Source organism: Triplophysa dalaica, chromosome 21 (assembly GCF_015846415.1).
Source record: "Triplophysa dalaica isolate WHDGS20190420 chromosome 21, ASM1584641v1, whole genome shotgun sequence".
In the NCBI taxonomy this organism is placed as follows: domain Eukaryota; kingdom Metazoa; phylum Chordata; class Actinopteri; order Cypriniformes; family Nemacheilidae; genus Triplophysa; species Triplophysa dalaica.
Genome location: NC_079562.1, coordinates 18,372,279 through 18,394,105, shown reverse-complemented (window position 1 = coordinate 18,394,105; position 21,827 = coordinate 18,372,279). Strand labels below are relative to the sequence as shown.

Below are 21,827 nucleotides of genomic sequence, written 5' to 3'. Positions count from 1 at the left end.
TAAACACGCCACTGTCAGCAACAATCAAGTGTGCACATGAAACTGCTGTTTGCATTTGCGAATTCATGCGATTGAACGTGAGATTTGAGTGAAAAAGATGAGCGAAGACAAGCTCCTATTCTGCCCAAATTAATCTCACACCAAATAACAGACCAACATATAAAATCAGTGCAACAGGTGTTCTACCTAATAAGCGATATAGGCAGTTGCATTGGGCCTTCGTGGCCACTAGGGGGCCCCTGCCTTGCGTGAAAATGTAATTTACTTGCTCGTTGTGTCAGTGTCAATCATCATGTACGTTAGCTTTAAACTGTGCAAAGATTAAAAAGGAAAAGTCGGCACTATCAGTCTGGTGCAAAGAAGAGGAAGAAGAGGAAAGAAGATGATAAAAGAAAGGATCAAGAAAAGGGTAAGAGTTCAATTAAAAATGTAATCATTTTTAACAAGATACTGCAAACATTGTTGAAAATAAGCTGTGTGTATTTGTAAAGGTTCTTTACAAGGACTATCCGCTCAGTAAACATACTAAATTGAGTTTTATTTTTAAATAAAATATGCTTAATGTGTTCTGTGAGGGTTAGTGTGGAAGGGGACAGAATAATTTGAACAACGTGTGTGTGTCGTGTGTTTGTCTCCGTGCGTGCGTGCGTGTGTCTGTGTGCGTGCGTGGGTTTTGCACCTTAGGGGCACTTTTGAAGTATTTTCTTAAGAATAAACTTAGAGCTGGTGAAAATGCAGGTCAGTTAAATAACTGTCTTATAGATCTCACTTAACTGAAATACAACTAAAATAGCCTTTCTATATTAACAATACTACATGTACAATGTAGTACACACATGTAATACTACATGTTTATTAGTAAAACATTTATAAAAAATATTAAAATTAACACAAAAATACTAAATTATCATAATGAGCGATCAAATTTACTTCTGTTTTTCCATCTATTTTGTGCAGCAGCTGCCTCCTCCTCACATGACAGACTTGGCCCTGTCTCAGCCTATACATTAGCCTTGCTTCCTGCTTATCTGTTGCCTCCACCACATCCTCCAGTGTCCTTAGAATTTTTATTTAAAAGATTAATTTACTAATTCACAAATACAGTAAAACTGACTGTAGTGTATGTTATTACTTTTGATGTTCTGCTTGCAAGCGCTTTCTTTTGAATAAACTTTAAGCTTTCTAAGTTATGTTGTGTGTATTTACAAATCAGAATTTACATTTATGCATTTGGCAGATGCTTTTTTCCAAAGCGACTTAAATTAATTGCATTATACTATACATTCTGTGTTTGTCCAATCCCTGGGATCAAACCCATGATCTCGGCGTTGCTAGAACCATGCTCTAACCACTAAGCAGATTGTCAGTGTGATATAATCTGTGTAAGGTTAGTATGTTGTGTACATTAGTTGATGGAGGGCCTCATTTTGTATTCAGTTTAGGGCCCCAAAAATGCTAGGGCCTGCCCTGTATAAAGTAAATACAGCCCGACAACAAAACTGTTCTTATGAGTGACTTTCAGGATTGTGATACATTGTTCTTATGCTTCACATCTTAACTGGACATTTATTTGAAATGAAAACTAACGATTGTAGTTTGTAACGCGGACAAATCCGAGTTAGCGCTAATATCCGTCATTATGGTAAAACACGTCATCACAGCGCCTATTAGTCTATTAACGCTAATAGAGAAGCTGCGCTATAGAGCTTTCGTCAAGTTGCCCATCATTTCATGTTTTCAGGTTATTTAAACTGTTTACAGGTGAAAATACAGCGTTGTTATGTTTATCAGACCTTCAAGCGGTCTGTAGATATCATGCAAATGTATGAAATAAAAAAGTGTCACATTATGAATTTGTTTTACTGAGAAATATTTCATATAGCCTACAAGTTACTTCAATGCATTTATACTTTTTAGGAAGTTAAACTTTTGCATTGAAAGTAAAAAAATGAAAATACACTTCAGTTTACTTATGGAATTTGTGGTTAAACATTTCTCACCATAGTTATTGAAGGTTAACCATGAATAATGTAATAATTATGAAGCAAAGTCCTAAATATAACATACCTAAATAAAAAATTTTTTGTCAGAACCTCAAGTAAATTATGTATTACTTTTAGTCATCATTCAGAATCGTAAAATAATCGCAATCTCTATTTGAAACAAAAGAATCGTGATCTTCAATTTATCCGGAATCGTGCAGCTCTAGTTAAAATACATATTTTGCCTATAATTGAACTAAGCTGTACTAAAATGGAATTCCATATTTTTATCATATCGTAATATCGATATCGACTGGAAACTGAAAAATACAATGATATGAATTTGAGCTCATATCGCCCACCCCTACTAGATCCATGAGGAATTTTACGCTTTAATAGTAGCCTACATGGTAGTACAAAGACATAAATAATAACAACACACGTAAATTTGATTCACAGAGCTCACAAATGGTTAAAACATGTAATGAATACATTCAATAAAAAACAGTACTTTTACACTAGTTTCTTTTTTAAATAATATATTTTTTAATTTAATACAGATTTATTAATATTCATAAACTTCCAAAATTTGAAATACTGTAACATTAGTCAAATTTACTTTACTTTGAATTAAATGTACTTTTACTTTGAATGATGTTGTGTCCGGCAATGTATCCGTCATCACAGTCAGTCAGAATCATGCAGTATTGTTCATATTAACCAAGTGCAGGCAGGCTCATGGTGTGTTAGACTGACTGCAAATGACAGATGCTTTGCCTAAAACACAACAACAGGGATCTTTCTACCACAAGAAGTTAAAGTGTCAACCAGTATATCAAAAATGTTTCAGGAAAGAATCGAATACCCTCCCTGCCTTTAATTGTATGCAGCATTAAAGGAACAATTAGGCGTTTTAAGGAGGATCTATTGAAAGAAATGCAATATAATATACAAAACTATTTCTTCAGAGGTGTATAAAGACCTAACATAATGAACAGTTATTTGTTTGTAATTCCTTAGAATAACCAGTTTATATCTACATACAGAGCGCCCCTGCATACTTTGAATTTGCCGCAATGTTTTGTACAACAGCCCTAAATGGACAAACAACTCTACAACGCACGTTTCCTCTTCCTCTCCGCTGCGGTATAGTCGTGAAACGGATCGGGGATGATCTGTGATACCCGGATTAACTAAGATTTATTTATCATTGTGTAAAAGAGTAATATGGGCTCTCCTTCGCTCTCCAGTTACAGCTCCAAGGCTTTCTCTCTCTATCTGGACGAGTACAATATTAAAGCGGTTCCAGATAAAATCTGAAAACTGCTCCGTCACACGGCTTATATTACAACAACATATCTTGGTATTGGTATTGTTACTCACATACTGATCCGAATCAAAGCAACTTCCTTGGGGATGATTTTTAGACGATCTTTCTCTCCAACGTCTCTCTGCTGGAAAGTTCAGTTCAATTTTATTTATATAGCACATTTAAAAACAACCAAAGTGCTTCACAGTGTCCAAAGGTAAACATACACAAGTAACACGAATACAATGAGTAATAGTAATAATAATAATTAAAAAAACATACACATATATACATGCATATATACAGGGGCACCGCCAGGAATTTTGGGCCCCATGACAAAAGATATAATTGGGCCCCCTCTGCACAGCCGTTGACACCACATCTCTAGGACCTTCAAAAGCTTAACATAACTCTAATTAAAGGCTTGTAACTTTCTTGCTTCTTGTAGTTCAATATTAGTAGGCCTACTAGCACAATATTTACGGCCGGTAATTTGTACATGGATGCAAGTCTAGTATGCAGTTCACTATTCGATGCAAGATTAAAAACAAGCATAAAAATGTGCTGAAATGTGCAAAAAAAATCTTTTGCAGTCTCAATGTATTTTTATTGTAAAATTTGACAAAATGGAAAATTCTTCTAACAAAATTATTATGAATTATTATTATGAATTATTATTATCATTTTAATGAAAGATCTAAAAAAAGAAAAACGATCAAACTTAAAATGTACCAACATCCTCTCAAAACAATGATTTTTTTTACTTGGCTGAACATATATGCCAACAAGAAAATAAAGTGGACATGTAAAATGGAATTTCCAGACCAGGGTTATTATAGTGCTTAACGTTTTCCTGCACTGATTAAATGGTGATTAAATGTAGGCTAACACTAGTCTGTTGCTGGCTATCTTATTTCACTATGGACATTAAGCCAACAGGTTAATATCACTCACAGACTATAGGCCAGTGGTTCTCAACTCTGGCCCGCGAGATCCATTTTCCTGCAGAGTTTATCCCCAACTCTGATATAAAACACCTGAACAAGCCAAATCTATCATATTATGACATTAAGTACCGCAAAAGAGATTCAAGTGCAGATTGCGCGGTACGCATTTGAATCGGCCTCGTGGTACTTTAATGCGATATAACAAAAAATCTGCGCAGCCGAACATTACTTTAACGCGTCGGTTCCTGAAGTCAGTCACTGATTCGCCTCTTCAGGTGTTTTAGCAGAGTTGAACTCGGCAGGAAAGTGGATCTCGCGCGCCAGAGTAGAGAACCACTGCTATAGGCTACACACCTTTCTTGGTGAAAAACTTTTTTTTGGGTTACAGTTTGACACCCTTTTCCTTTGTCTTTCCTCTCTCTCATTTCTCTCTTTCCTTTTTTGAAAACCTGATTTTGATTTAACGTTACTAGGCAACATTGTGGTCACTCTGATTCTGGCGCATCTACTGTAGCGATGGGTCGTTCGTGAACGATTCGTTCATTTTGAATGAATCTTAAATATGACTCGGGAAGAACGAGTCGTCATGGGAAGTGATTCGTTCAGTCGCGCATGCGCATTGCGCAACATGCTCCGAACGTTTAACAAATGCAATCAGAGCCGGAAAGAGAATTGATTAGTTCACCTCTCGAGTCTTCGGGTTCGAGTCGTTCGGTCTTTTGTCATGTGACGTGACAGCTTTGGACAGAGTAATTAGCTAATTTACAACCTTCCTAACAAACGGGTGCATAGCCTAGCCCAAGCGTTTGTCTATTGATAGACAAAGACAGTGAAATGACAAATTAATCAAGATAAGAGGTGAGGTGAGCTAGTCATAGACTAAATACCAAGGTAAACAAGTAATTAATCTTTTCTGTTTATTATAGCATTGTAGTTTTGTATTTGTTGTAATGTGATCAACGTTTGCATAAGTAGTTGATTTGTTAGGAAAGTGACATGTAACATTTTAATTATAGTTTGCTAAAATGAACGAAAGGAACGATATGACTCGAAAAAACATTCGTTCATTTTGCTGAACGAGACTCAAAGGTCCGAGTCAATGAAATGATCCGAACTTCCCATCACTAATCTACTGCAACTAAACACCGTCACTGAGAGCGCTAAGGCAGGACCAAACCATTTCATGCAGATACAGGGGGGTGGTCGGTCAATATGGATGTTTACTTTTTGTTTTACAATATGAATTTTTTACTGCCAAAAATAAAGAGATCGTTAATTGATTATATATTAATTTATATAGTGAATAATGATGGTTTGATAATTTTATAATAGTTTTACATATTTTTTGGGGCCCCTGTCAGTCATGGGCCCTTGGAATTGTCCTAACTCCTCCCCCCCAATACGGCGCCCCTGCATATACTCAACTCAACTTTATTTATATAGCGCTTTTTACAATTTTCATTGTTACAGAGCAGCTGTACATGAGACACATTTAATACAAGTATGAATTCTAAAGCAGCCCCCCCGGCCAGGCAGATAGTGCAAAACAATATGCAAACGGTGGTGAGGAACCCAAAACTCCCATCGAGAAAAAAAACCTCAGGGGAACCCAGGCCCAACCAGGGGATTCCAGTTCCCCTCTGGCAAAAGCTGCTGCCTCTGCACAAGCTCAACAGTGCTTGCACAACAAGGCTTAATAAAAATATAAAAATTAAGGATTAAAGATTATCATTAACAATCTAATAGCATTTGAAATGTTGTAGGAAAAACAAAGTTGTCGCGTCCTTTATCCAGCTCTATCCTCTTAGCTCTTGTCAGGTCACCGCTTCCCATTCTCAGCTCTGCCGTCAGGTCTGGGCATGAACTGCATCCTGCGGTAACCTTGGAACAAAGAGACAAGACTGGCTGAGAGTAGAGTACTGTTCTGCACTCTTTGATGCAACAAGTACATCATTTGTTGTTGGATGTGTTCCTGGTTCCGGTTGATCTAAATAATGCAGCCTAAATCCTCTGAGGATTAATATTATGGAGGTGTAGTGTATGCAAGATTAAAAAGATGAGTCTTTAGTCTAGATTTAAACTGACAGAGTGTGTCAGTTATCTAGGCGCTAGATAAGAAAAGGATCTACCACCTGCACTTGATTTTGAAATTCTAGGTATTACCAACTGACAGGACCCCTTAGAGCGTAATGTACGTGGAGGTCTGTAATACAATAGAAGTTCATTCAAATACTGCGGCGCTAGACCATGTAGGGCTTTATAGGTAATAAGCCAGATCTTAAAGTTAATGCGATGCTTTATAGGTAACCAGTGCAAGGTTGACAGAACCGGGGTTATATGCTCATACTTTTTTGTACGTGTAAGAACTCGAGCTGCCGCGTTTTGAACCAGTTGCAGTTTTTGTAATAGGCCCGCAGGGCAACCACCTAGAAGTGCATTACAGTAATCTAGTCTTGATGTCATGAATGCATGAATTAATTTCTCTGCATCTGACAGTGACAGCATATGACGTAATTTATATATATTCTTAAGATGGAAAAATGCAATTTTACAGGTGTTGGCGACATGGCTTTCAAATGAGAGAGTACTGTCGAATACAACGCCAAGATTCTTAGCTGATGACGAGGACTTTATGGAGCATCCGTCAATCGTTAAGCAGTATTCTTGGTTGTTACGCATAGCAGTTTTCGGTCCAGTAAGTAACACTTCTGTTTTGTCCGAGTTTAGTAGTAAAAAATTGTTACTCATCCACATTTTTAAGTCAACTATGCAATCCTTTATTCGATGAAACTGCTGGGTTTCATGAGGCATCGAGGAAATATAAAGTTGAGTATCATCAGCATAACAGTGAAAGCTAATTCCGTGTCGCTTTATTATATCTCCTAGAGGTAGCATGTATAATGCGAAGAGCAGGGGTCCCAAGACTGAGCCCTGTGGTACACCGTACTGGACTTGTGATTTGCGGGACACCTCATTGTTTATTGCTACAAATTGAAAACTGTCGGATAAATAAGACTTAAACCATTTCAATGCTATTCCGTTAATGCCGACGTAATTTTCGAGTCTATGTAGAAGTATGCTGTGGTCAATGGTGTCAAGTGCAGCACTGAGGTCTAGCAGCATCAATAACGAAATACAGCCACGGTCAGACGCTAAAAGCAGATCATTTGTAACTCTTATCAAAGCAGTCTCTGTACTGTGACATGCTCGAAATCCAGACTGGAATTCATCATTAATGTCATTCCTTTGGAGGAAGGAGCATAATTGAGTTGAAACTACTTTTTCCAGAACTTTAGATATAAAAGGTAAATTCGATATAGGCCTGTAATTCCCTAGTTCTTTAGGGTCGAGTTTGGTTTTTTTTAAAAGAGGCCTTATAACAGCCACCTTAAATGCTTTAGGCACATGTCCTAATGTCAGAGATGAGTTAATAGTACTAAGAAGAGGATCTATAATTTCTGGGAGCATTTCTTTCAGTAGTTTTGTAGGTATAGGGTCTAGCATGCATGTTGTTGATTTGGATGATCTAATGATTTTAGACAGTTCATCGTGATCTACTGAAGAAATTAATTGCAATTTCTCCTTAGGGGTGCTGTAGTTAGTTTGTTCAGCGGATTTCACTACAGGTTGCATTGTTATAATTTTTTCTCTTATATCTTGGATTTTACTCGTGAAGTAGTTCATAAATTCATCACTGTTATGCTGATAATCAGAATCTGACGTCGATGACGACTTATTTTTTGTTAATTTAGCCACGGTGTTAAATAAGAACCTAGGGTTGTGATGGTTTTCCTCTATTAGTGTTGAAAAGTAGGCGGATCTAGACGTTTTTATTGCATTCCTGTAATTTCGAGTACTATCCTTCCATGCTATACGAAATACCTCGTTTTCTTAAAGTTGCGCTCCATTTTACGGGATGCTTTTTTTAGAGTCTGAGTGTGTTCATTATACCACGGTGTTGGGCTGCTATTTTTAATTTTCTTTAAACGCAGAGGAGCAACTGTGTCTAATATTTCCGAGAAAGTAGAGTTAAAATTTTCAATAGTAGTGTCAAAATCGTCAACGTTATTACTCATGCTAGATATTTTAGACAATTCAGGCAGATTATCGAGAAACGCATCTTTGGTAGTTGAAGTAATCGTTCTACCATATTTGTAACAAGGAGTTTGATTTGCAGCCGTAGGCCATTGAAGCAAACATAATATCAGATAATGATCCGAAATATCTTCACTCTGCTGAACGATTTTAACATCGTCCACATTTATACCATAAGAAAGTATTAAATCTAAAGTATGATTACGAAGGTGAGTGGGTCCTGACACATGTTGACTAACGCCCATGGAGTTAAGAGTGTCTTTGAAAGCCAGTCGCAAGGCATCTGTATCATTGTCTACATGGATATTAAAGTCACTGACGACAAGGACTCTATCTGCGGCCAGTACTAGTTCTGATAAGAACCCACCAAAATCTCTAATAAAATCTGTGTGGTGCCCTGGAGGCCTATATACAATAGCTAGAATAAATTTTACAAATGTTTTGTCCTTAGTATTAGGTGTCGATACGTGAAGTACCATGACTTCAAAAGAATTGTATTTAAAATTAGACTTCTGAGAGGTAATAAAAGAATTATTGTAAAGTGCAGCGACACCTCCCCCTCTACCTTCTAGACAAGGCTCGTGTTTATAGTAATAGTCTTGGGGAACAGATTCATTTAGAGTAATAAAATCATCTGGCTTTAGCCATGTTTCTGTCAAACAAAGCATGTCTATGTTATGATCGGTTATCAAATCGTTAACAAAAAGTGCTTTATTTGAGAGAGATCTAATATTAAGCAATCCGAGTCATAACAGCTGATTATCTGTATTTTGTTCATGTTTGATTTGTTTAACGTTTATTAAATTACTTTCAAGAGGTTTACGCAATATCTTATGTTTGCTAATCCGGGGGACAGACACAGTCCTTATTTTATGTTGTTTATAAGAAGGGATTATTACATGTTGTATATTTTGTGTATTCTGTAACGCGAGACGGCAAGCAGACAGTTGGTTAAGCCATTCTGTCTCCTTCCTGACCTGGGCCCTAGGTAGTCAGACTTTACCATTATTAAGACCGTGTGCCAAATTTCTAGAGAGGAGGGAAGCCCCATCCCAGGAGGGATGGAGACCATCTCGTTTCAACAGGTCAGGTCTGCCCTCAAAACTCTTCCAGTTATTTATAAAATCTATATTATTCTGCAGGCACCACTCAGACAACCAGCCATTTAGTGATGATAATCTGCTATAAATCTCATCACCACGGTAAACAGTAAGGGGGGCAGAGAATATTACAGTGTATGACATCGTTTTCGTGAGCTCACATACCTCTTTAATATTATCTTTAGTGATCTCCGATTGACGGAGTCTAACATCATTTGTGCCGACATGAATAACAATCTTACTGTATTTACGATTAGCCTTAGCCAGCACATTTAAATTTGACTTGATGTCAGGCGCTCTGGCTCCCGGTAAACATTTGACTATGGTGGCTGGTGCCTCTATGTTAACGTTCCGGACAATAGAATCACCGATCACTAGGGCACTTTCAGCAGGTTTCTCAGTCGGTGCGTCACTGAGCGGGGCAAACCTGTTCGAGACTTTAATCGGAACGGTTGAGTGATGTTTTGTCCTGCGACTATGCCGTCTCACCGTCACAAAGTTTCCCAGCTGCAGGGGATATTCAACCGGAACCGAGCTGTGTGCGCTAACATTGCTCGCATCCGAAGTGTTTTCTACAGTCCTAACACTCTTACTATCCTCAAATAAAGATTGGATGCGAGACTCTAATTCTAAGATCTTCTCCGTCAGCCTAACTACTTCCCTGCATTTATCACATGTAAAACCCTCGCCGCTGACAGAGAAGGCTAAACTAAACATATGACATGAGGTGCAAGTAACAACAATAGGAATAGAAGCCATAACTCACCGGGTATGAAGTGCAATCCTAACTTACCAAGGTTGCTTGATGAGTCTTAGTATATACGCTTAAAAAGAGAAACAGTTAGCACACAAGACAAATAGGGGGAGATGATATTCCACACTGTAAACAGAAGGCCAGCTAACACGCTAATATGCTAGCGGCGTTACGCTTCAATTAATATATATTTAGAAAATAAAGTTATAAATAATTCGGCAACGACAATGATAGGTAACTATAGTAAAATACACTAATATTTAGACCAGGAACAAATGTGATGTGAAGCAAGTGTCAGAGGATACAAACTAGCCGCCGGCAGCGATGCAATCAGGTGTGATATACATACATACATATAAAAATAATAACATCGCAATGTCTCCACTCACCCTGTCATAAAAGCCAAAGAATACAGGTGTGTCTTAAGTAATGCCTTAAAAATTCCAACAGTCTGAGCAGTTTTTAAATGTACAGGTAGACTATTCAACAAGTTTGGTGCCACCACTGAAAAAGCACGGTCACCTTTATTTCTTAACCTGGTTCTCGGAACATCAAGAAGCACCTGATTACGTGACCAAGTGCATCTACACAAGCACTCAAGTCCCCAGGACGACCAAACACAACAATCTCAGTCTTCTTTTCATTAAGACATAAAAAGTTCTGATCCAGCCATATTTTTAAATCTCTCAGGCAATGGAATAATGACTGAAAAGAAGCTTTGTTCTTAATTTTGACAGGCAAATAAATTTTAACATCATCTGCGTAACAATGGAAGGAAATATTGTGCTTTCTAAAAATATACCCCAAGGGCAACATATACAACAAAAACAGCATAGGGCCCAATATTGACCCTTGGGGAATGCCACAAAAAAGAGGGGCAGTAGATGAAGAGAAATCACCAAGGTGAAAAGAGAAACTTCTGTCTGTAAAATATGACTGGAACAATTTAAGGGCTATGCCCTTAATGCTGACACACTGCTCAAGTCTAGACAAGAGAATAGAGTGGCTCACCGTATAAAGGCCGCAGTCAAATCTAAAAGAACTAAAACAGCAGAGTTACCACTGTCCACAGTTAAAAGAAGATCATTTGAAACTCTCAAAAGGGCAGTTTCTGTACTGTGACTGGGCTTAAAACCAGACTGAATTTTTTCATAAATACTAAATTCATCTAGAAATGATTGAAGTTGATTAAAAACAACTCTCTCCAAGACTTTCGATAGAAAGGGTAGTTTAGATATAGGTCTAAAATTAGACAAAATTGAAGAATCCAAGTTGTTCTTTTTCTGAAGTGTTTGCACAATGGCATGTTTAAAAGCAGCTGGTACACACCCTGAGCTAAGAGATGTATTAATCAAAAATACAACGCTTGCCCCAAAAGTGTCAAAGACATCTTTAACCAAGCATGCAGGAATACTGTAAAGGGGGCAACTTGCAGGACGTAGCTGTTTAACTTTGTCGTATCCATCGATATCTGTGAGTATATCTGCTAAAAGCCTTAGTACCGTGAGTCCTAACGCGTCACTGCTGGAAAGTCTTTAAAATATTAGCGCAGGTCCTAGCTTCTGCCTGAATTTTATCCATATTTTTTAACTTAAACGTTGACAGCATAATAAATATAAATAAAACACAAAACTTTTGAAAGCTGGTTTAACTGCTGCAAATTCTTGAAAACTAACATCTACAGAAATGTGAAATCTATGAAAACAGTGACATTGTTAACAAGTAGTATTTGTGATTGAAAATCAATCAATCATTTAACAGGATGTATTTAAGCAGCTCATACCTTTCTCTTTTGTCAGGAGTACTTTTGCCATCATTGCAGATTCCCATTACCTTCTTTTGACGAAGGCATCATATGTGGTCATCATGGGGTTGAGCATTCAGTCCAACAAGACCTGGCTCTGTCAGACTCAGATGTCCCGAGAATCTTATTAGCAAAGAGGCCGCTCACGTTTAGCAAAATGACACAATATTACAAATGTTTAGGCCGACTAATGCTGCAAAAACATGTACAAGTTAACAAGACCATCCTGCTAGTGGACGAGAAGCGGCTGCTGTTTCTCCATCAGGGCAGTCGCAGTGCTGCTGACTACGCCATTGAGTTTCGAACCATCGCTGCAGAGAGTGGCTGGAACCAAGAGGCTCTGTTTTATAAATGAACTCTCCAAGACTCTCTAGGACGAGCTTGCCCCACGTGACCCAACCAACGATCTCGAGGCTCTCTTCGACTTAGCGATCCGGCTGGATAACCGTTTGAGAGAAAGGAGTCAGAGATCTCTCCGCCCAAGTAGATTGTTCGTTCAGGACCAGGTAGTGCACTCACCACCACTCGCAGATCCGAAGGACCCCATGCAATTGGGTAGTACCCGCATCTCTCCAACTGAACGTGACCGCCGCATGAGAGAACGTTTATGTCTCTACTGTGTTCAACATGGACACTTCCGAGAGGCCTGTCCGTAACTTTTGGGAAATGTCCGCTCCCGAGCAGAGTGAACGAGACTGTCTTGGGAATAGGCTTTATTCACTCTCCTTCAAACTCAGGGCTGTTCTTATCCGTCAAACCAGGTAAAGGCCCTGGTGGATTCGGGCACTGCGGGAAAATTTATGGACCTTAACTTGGCCAGGGAGCTTACTCACCGTCATTCTCCCGACACGCCCCTTCGCCGCAGACCATGCTAAACCACGCCCCCCTTGCCACATACATCTTTTAAGCATACACATCTTCTTTGCAAGACTAATATAAAAGACATTTACTCTCAAATAAACAACAAGAGGTATACAAATGAAGTATATGCTACCATACATATTCTTAATTTACAAATTAAGTGCAATATTTCATCAAGAATTAAACAGGTCATGTTATTTTGAAGCAACTGTGTATTTCTAGCATATTCAGTTTGACACAAAAGGAGAACTTTAAGAGACTGACAGCCTCAGGCATGATTCACTAATATTATTGCTTCTTTACTATAAAATAAATTAACCAAATGTGACTCTTTGACTGTCCCTTTTGTTCCACAAACTTTGAGGGACTTTAGCACCAGTTCAAGACCTTTCAGGGTTGAAGATGAATGAAAAAGGAACTCCTAACGCTTACTGTAAGATTCTGGAAGATAAAGTCTGTTACAAGTGAAGTATATTATTATAAGTTTTTAAATAATTGACGACTGATTTGATGTCAATCATTGATTGATTCTCCAGAGAAGCACACAATATACTGCATTTCTGATGTGTGTCTTACTTATTGTGGTAAGAAATATGATGGGTTGAACAGGATAACCAAAGGAAACACGAATCACCTGAATGGTATTCACTACAAAACAACATCAGTAATACCAAATATATCTTAAATTTCGTTATACATCTTATTAACATCTATATAAATGCCCCAAAAGTGCTTTTTATATAAAAAAAGCATGAATAATCAAACTTTTTAGGCCCAAGGGCTTATGGGTATTCCTCACAGCATTTGTACCGATAATATTACGTTCAGTGCACTGGAAATGTATGTTAGGTTTACTTAATTTTAATTGTAGTTTGCACAACTCAAAATGTTCCATTAACTGTATGCATACTTTTGAGCTGTTCTTGTAATTATATGTTTGTGTTGCATTAACAAAGGATTTTAAGTTATACATTTTTTTATTTTTAAGTAGAAGCTACTTTACATAATACAATATGGTTGTTGAGACAACAAATCACTTTTTACAGTGCAGGGAAGAATGCAGACAGCTTGTATGGCGTCGTGTCATCCCCTTACCCGCTTTCTGCTCCTGGGTCCTCTGTCCTTGTGTTTCACCCCATTCGTAACACCCCAATACAGTTAAACTGCACATTTTAGCGTGGCCTGTTATTGTGGCCATTTTAAGGCACACCTGTGCAATAATTATGCTGTCTAATCAGCATCTTCATATGACACACCTGTGAGGTGGATGGATAATCAAAGGAGAAATGCTCACTAACAGAGATTTAGACAGATTTGTGAACAATATTTGAGAGAAATAGGCCTTTTGTGTACATAAAAAAAGTCTTAGATCTTTGAGTTCAGCTCATGAAAAATGGGAGCAAAAACAAAAGTGTTTTGTTTATAATTTTGTCCTTGTATTAATCAAGTGACATATCACTTATTTCATTCTACTAATACAGTGGAGTGTCACTACACTGCTGTCTCGCGATGAGTTGTGGTATGCAACCATTTGAGTGTTCGGATCTATGCTTTTTTTACTGGGAATACTAGACCACATTGTAGACCATATACTGAATATTAATTTCAGTATAGTATGATTTGGGAGATACTAAATATAATGTTAATGTACGCATTCAGACCAGACCTCAGTGATGAGAAAATAATGCAACACGTAAGTACAAAATAAAATGTGTAATTTTTGTAGCTTGAAGAGTAGAGTGGAAAGATGATGTGATCGTTCAAAGCAATAGCATGTTTATTGTAGCAGTACAGAGCAGGGCACAATATAAAGGAATAAATCATGTTTTCAGTGATTTGAATATGAAACTTAGGCTAAAAGCAGTTTATCATAGCTTATGATATGATCCAAAATGTATAGACAGGTGCCGCTGCTGCTGAGGCCACAAGATGGTGCTATTAGGCAAAAAAAGCTCTAGGCCAATGAAAGGACACATGGGAAAATTTGAAATAACACTGTTTAAACCAGGCTCACATTACACAGTCTCAGCCTCATAAGTAAAGCCCACAGACCGTTGGCAAATGTCTGATGAATAAGGAACACTTTTCTGGAAACACATCAGCACGTTCTAAGTCGTCATCCTATTGGTTGATTTTTTACAGGAATCATTGTTCATCAGAACAAAGAAATTTATACAAATTTGGAGCAACTCGAAGGAGAGTAAATTTCATTTTTGGGTGAAGTTTTACTTTAAGTGGACTGACTGTCACATGCTTATTCCCATCCCATCACTGGTTGGTGGTATGACTGTATTTTCCACTGGACGCCAAACATAATGCTTCAGAAAGTTGCATAATCCTTAAAATCTTGCATGTTCCTTTATAGCAACAAAGGGTTTTATTGTTTAGAAACCTAACTCTAGGTATGAGGTATTTTCCTTTTCCTTTATTTCACTAAGCAGATGCCTTTTATGGACAACACAAACTTACTTTGTAGACAACCATAATTACAAAGATTTTAAAAGGGCCATTATGACTGAACTGACTTCAAAGGCACTTCCTCGCTTGTTTTTGCATCTCGTCGACTCTTTATCCTGTTTTGACAAGGACCCACAAAAGCCTTATGCAGGGATACAGGTAGCACTTTCCAAAACCAACAACTGTGAACCAACAAAACACAGTGGACCAAAGTCCTATTTTCAGTTGAAAGTAAATTTTGCATTTCATTTGGAAATCAAGGTCCCAGAGTCACAGAGAGACACATAATCCATGTTGCTTGAAGTCCAGTGTGAAGTTTCCACAGTCTGTGATGATTCGGGGTGCAGTGTCATCTGCTGGAGTTGGTCCACTGTGTTTTCTGAAGTCAATAGTCAATGCAGAAAATTTAAGAGCACTTCATGCTTCCTTCTGCTGACAAGCTATACGGAGATGCTGATTTCATTTTCCAGCAGGACTTGGCACCTGCCCAGACTGTCAAAGGTACCAAAAGCTGGTATACTGACCATGGTGGTTCTGTACTTGATTGGCCAGCCATCCCGCCTGACCTGCACTGCATAGAGAATCTATGGGGTATTGTCAATAGGAAGATGAGAGACACCAGAATCAACAATGCAGATAACCTGAAGGCCGCTATCAAAGCAACCTGGGCTTCCATTACACCTAAGCAGTGCCAAAGGCTGATTGCCTCCATGCCATGTCGCATTGATGCAGTAATTCAACCAAAAGGAGGCCCAACCAAATATTGAGTGGATAGAAATGAATATTCTTTTTAGAAGCCTGACATTTCTATTTAAATATCCTTTTTTATTGATCTTCTGAATATTCAAATTTTCTGAGACACTAAATTTTGGGTTTTCATTATCTATAAGCCATAATCATCAAAATTTCAAGAAATAAATGCTTGAAATATTTCACTCTATGTGTAATGAATCTATATAATATATGGGTTTCACTTTCTGAAATATATGACCCTTTTCACGATATTCTATTTTTTTATACCTGTAGTTCCATACAATACACTTAGTTACAGACTCACAGCAAATTAGGCTACTTAGACAATCCACTGACATACTTGCAATAATACCATGTATTATTTTTTCCCATAGTATTCTTCTTATTACATTTTTTATGATGTATGTAAAGCTGCTTTGCAACAACGGAAATTGCAACTGATTTGCAATTCAACATAACAAAAGCAATGCCATTTCAGGATTCACTATTTATTTTTTCATTCATCTTAAGATATGTTATGTGAACATTTTTGAAAATTATATTTCATGTTAAAGGGCTAAATAAAAACATTTTCTGTCTGAAAACAAAGTTACTGTAAAAAATGTAGTTGACACAGTAAAGTGGTCAAAACATTGCATGTGATAGACAATATTCTATCTCATGACACTACAGGAGCTAGGAGATGTCAAACTTTTTTTCCCAAAAAGTGGAAAAGGTGGGCAGCTCTTTTCAAGTGGAAGTGATGCCAAGAAGTACATTCAATTGTGACATCTAGAATGTGTTCATATCTCAACCAACCATACTATTTAAACGTTTGATATACTTTATTTGGTACCCGTGTAGCTTTAGATTTACCATCGTTCAAGAAAATGTGAGGAGTGCTCTCTGATGGGGTTCATGAGCACCCCAGCTGACAGGTTTGACTCCCTTCCTTTAACCACATTCATATTCTGTGTTGGAATGTATTGAATAATGCTCTTCTTTGGAACTGCTTATTTTACTTTTCTTACTATCTTTTTGGCACAAGTAATATAACTGAAGGTTATTATTAACTTGTATGATTACTGGTGGGCTTTTGGATAAACTCTTTTACACAACAAGATCTAAGCCATGCTGAGTGCGGTAAGCGGCTATGAACCTTTATGAAGAAAGGAATAATTGTCCTAAATGTTGCCAGCTTAGTTTTTTACCTCTGTCAGAAAGTTATTCAAAGAATTTTCCATTTGTGAGCCCAGAACGGAACATAAACTTTCTCAATCCATGCACATGTTCATCCTAGTCTTACTGTTTATTTAGAAACCTCGGTTAATTTCCACAGCCTGGGTCCTGAGAGAAACAAGACATCAGTTATTCCACTTAGTTGGATTTTTAAAGCAAGAATGAATTGTTTATGGGATCTTATGATAAATTATATTAGTGGTGCTAAAATGTATGTTAAACGAATATATATATATTTCATTTTTTCAATTAAATGTAACTAAATTTTACATATTTCAAGGGCAATTCTATCTATTAACTAGTTGTTATTAGCAAGCCTATTATTGGGATATTGGCTGTTTATTAGTACTTATAAAGCACATCTTCATGACCATGCTCTACATCCCTAATCCTACACAATACCTAAACCTAACAAATACCTTACAAACTATTAATATGCAAGAAATTAAGATTTCATTTGGGAAAATGTAGTATTTAATGATTTGATATAAGCGAGTACTGCCCTCTATACTGAAGTGTGACCTTTCAATTTTTGTATCATGCAATTTATTTCTTAAATAGTACCCCCATTTTGTAATGGTTTCCAAATGCATATCTGTAGAAATTACAGTATAGTAACAGATAATTCATCATAAACCTCAAACAATTGCTATTCTTTTCTGAAGAGCCCATGCCATTTGAAGTTAGCTGTAAAAAAAATTGTATGTGATACAAATCATTATTAGTGATAAAATAAAATAAATTGAACTTTTGTTTTTTTAAGAAAACTTTTTGTATACACATGACATTTAGCTACACACGAAACAAATATAATGCCAATTAAAATGTAGTATAGTTTTGAAATCCATAGATTTAATTTGAGTTTATTAGCTTTTTCCATGAAAAACCTTTCACATGTATGCAAATAGGCCTACTGATGTTTTTTGTGTTGAGTTAATTTTCTTTTATCCATTTAATGGTAAGAAACCGATAAGTCATTTTAAAGGTAAAAAAAATCTATACTTTTTTTAAACCTGTATACATCTTAGTCCACTTGAACCAGACCCATAATTTTATTTAACAGAACATCTTGTAAGCATGTTGTTTGTTAGGGGGTGTACTGGAGCTTTAAAAAAACACAATGCAAAATCAACACACGTTTGTCCTTTCTTGGTTTCTATGCCTCATTATTTCTCAGTGTCGAAGCAATGCAGGTTGTGTTAACTTTCATCGCTCTCTCTCTCTCTCTCTCTCTCTCTCTCTCTCTCTCTCTCTCTCACACACACACACAAGCCTATGGATACGCTCCGCGCTGGGCGGGAGGACTGGAGAGATACCTCCGACGTCACACCAGCCAATGAATTGTTCATCATATCGGTTCTTTTGAACAGTTCCTTCAATGAGCTGGTTCAGAAATCTAAACAATTTTTAATTATTTTACTTAACCACGTGTTAAAAAAGCATTTGACACGTTATTCACAACACGTCACTTACGGGTTCTATTTTCTGACAAACTGAAAGAAATTGTTTGGTCCGTTTCTTGAACCGGTTTGTTCCTAAGAATCGGTTCGCATATCTATTCACTAGTTCAGGATTGGACCACACATTTTGCCCGATCTGTTACCAGCAGCAACAGAGAATCGGACTCATACCAATAGGTGTCGTTACCACAGAGCGGATCGCTGGCTGTCATCCTCAACAAAGAAATGGTTTAAGAGCACTGTCTCCATGGTGATGCCGTGTATCTGACATTTGTCCTCCATAGGTTTTGCCATGCATTCGAGGAATACGTGAATCGCGTGTGCCAGCAGAAGCCTTTTGCGCCAGTGTGCGCATTTGGAGAGGCGCATAAGCCGTGATCAGACTGCAGCTTCAGTGGATCATCGGACTTTGCTTTTACATTTTGTTGTTCTTTCGTCTTTTTTTCTTTTGAAATATAATGTTGCGTTCCACGGCTGTCAGGCTGCTTGTCGGATTGTTCTTTCTGGGCTTTTTACACAGTTTGACGGTGATTCTTCCCGCGAGGGCATTAGATGGTGAGTGCATAAAAATGGTTTTTCATTTGGCAATGTGTATCATCATGCAACCCCCACACGCGCACGCACACACAAGCTGGCACACAAACACAAATGGTCAACTGTTGCCCTGCCTTTACCCATCATTTAACACAATCCTGATTCACCATTTTTTGGGGCAATTTTGTACTGACAAGGATGTCTGAACTGAACAAACAGTCACACTGAAAATGAAAAAGTGGTTTTATCTAAGGTAGATTGAGGGCCTAATAGGGGGGAGAATAGAATAAGGATCTTGCAAAACCCAAATGCAGGCATTGCATTCTCAGGAGTCCAGATGCATTGATAATCTGTGGATGAACCATCACAGCACATGCCTAGCTTGCAGCAACAAGACAAATGCAACTTTCTCTCATGAGTTTAGCATGTGGCAGTAAAGAAAAAAATGGACTTACTTATTTTTAGATATAAACATAGTAATATAAAAAAGTGAAAGTCTCTGCAATGATAAAAAATGTTGTTTATATTTTTGGAGATCTGTTTGGTTCGTTTCATCTGTCTTTTCTCAAAGTACTTACAAAGCATAGAAGTGGTGGTGGTTATATGACAAAAACACCACGATAGAGTGCTCTCTCTTTGTTGTTTCTTAATTCACAGACTCTAGGAGAGACTTCACTTCTGCTTAAAAGCCCCTCAATGTGTGTTTAACAGTAAATCACCATGCAAGCAGTCGAAATGGTCAGTACTGAAGCCTTGGTAAAATCAAACAGATCTCTATGGCGGCGGTCTTAAGATTTGAGCTCCCTTAAGCTTTGTGATATAGTTGCATTAGGTCAGAATTGTAAGATGCTGTCATTTTGTCAGTGTGTATTCTGCTCTTAGAGCTGTTAATGGTGGTATGAAGTCAACACGCAGTATTACAGTTTGTCTGGAGTGAGTGCAACAGTAGACAGGGCTGTATACAACTATGTGTCTGAAGCAAACGATACAACTAGACACACAATGAGGTTTATATAGATAAATACTGTATGAGCACGTAGACTTATATTGCTTTAATAAAGGGTAATTCCAAATAGGCCTACTAGACTGAGCGCAATCCTTACAGTGCTTCAGAAGAAAACCTTTAGCATATTTGCACTCTAAAGATGAAAGATTGTTTCAGCCCATGGTTGAGTACAGTATGGGCAAACCCAACTCTCAACCCAGACTAAAAAATAATATCCACATTTGACCCAACCATAGGTTGAAACAACCCAGTGTTTGTTTTAGAGAGTACATCATTCATTTTTAGCTGTTTCACTGGACTGAGCAATTATAATTGTCATGATAATGACCCTTTTACCTGTGACTAAGTCTTCATCTCCGGTATGGAATATGCATTTAGTCAGAGCTGAAAGCCTTGTTCTGCACTGTCATTGGCTCAGCTCATCAATGGTGTTAATTAAGGGGCCCCTATAAAGAATCACACAAGAAGGTTGCTGTTCTGCCCGGGGTCTTTTGATGAGACAGCATACAGCAAAATGCTTTCTCTATCTTAATGTACCCTTTTTAATTTAAACCGTTTAAATACTTCAAATCTGTTTGAATTTGAAAATATTTTCATAATCAGTGTATGTCCCTAAGATAGTAAGAAAATAACATTTGTTCATCTGATGTAAATATAAAGTACATTTTTAACAATCATGATTTAAACACTGGATTACTCAAAAAAGGCCACCAGATAACATGCATGTTTAATACGAACTAATAAGTACTAATAAGTACTGAAAGGAAGTATTAGCATCAATCGAATGGCATGCCATTACCTATCCACACTGAATCTGTATGTGCTCTCTATGTTGTTTTGCTCAGGTTGACAAGCATTCCTTTTGAGTCAGTTCAGCCTGTGTTTTGTGTGCAACCAATGGCGATGTCTTTATCTTCCCTGACAGGTAGCCCACCCCCTGGGGCTTTGACATTTCAAGAGTTTGGGCTGATAATAGACTCTGGAGAGATGAGATATGTTTAGCATAGGGAAGATGAAGATGGAATGTGGAAAGAAAAAGAGTAGAGACATATGATTGAGACAGTGTGTTCCCCACCCCCAACATCATGGCTCTTTCACTCAACCGTGAAACACATCTGGATTGGGAAAAGTCATTTGTGTTGCAAGGATGCATTAGGGGAGAGTGTGGATATTCTCTTAAAAACTCGGACAGATTTTTAAAGACAGCCTTCATGGATTTGTTTCAATGTTCGGTGGAATAAGTAATTTTTGTCAATGCTAATGGAAATGTGGAGTATCAGCGATAGGAAGAAAGTGGCATAGATTGGGAAGGGACTTATCTGAGCACTTTAAGTGGAGGTAAAGGTGACAAGAGAAAGACTTAGCTCGTCTCTCTCTCTTTCAATGACACATTCGCCTGACCTATATGAGTAATGTTGCATGATGCACGGTGTGCTATTAGGGTCCCTTGTTTGTTCTCAAGGTTTTTAAAGGAATAGTGCATCCAAAATGACAAAATCTGTCATCATTAGCACTCTTAATGCTTACATTTATTCATTTAGGAGATG

At 37.6% G+C, this 21,827-nt stretch overlaps 1 protein-coding gene across 1 annotated transcript in view; it reads left to right on the top strand.

The window, feature by feature from the left end:
* The first annotated feature begins 18,892 nt into the window (after positions 1 to 18,892).
* lrp1aa (low density lipoprotein receptor-related protein 1Aa) overlaps positions 18,893 to 21,827 on the top strand; it is a 131,742-nt gene continuing 128,807 nt past the window's right edge. The window contains exon 1 of the mRNA XM_056735396.1: positions 18,893 to 19,295. Within this exon, the coding sequence (XP_056591374.1) occupies positions 19,199 to 19,295 (97 nt within the window). The 5' untranslated portion in view covers positions 18,893 to 19,198. The remainder of the gene's footprint in view (positions 19,296 to 21,827) is intronic.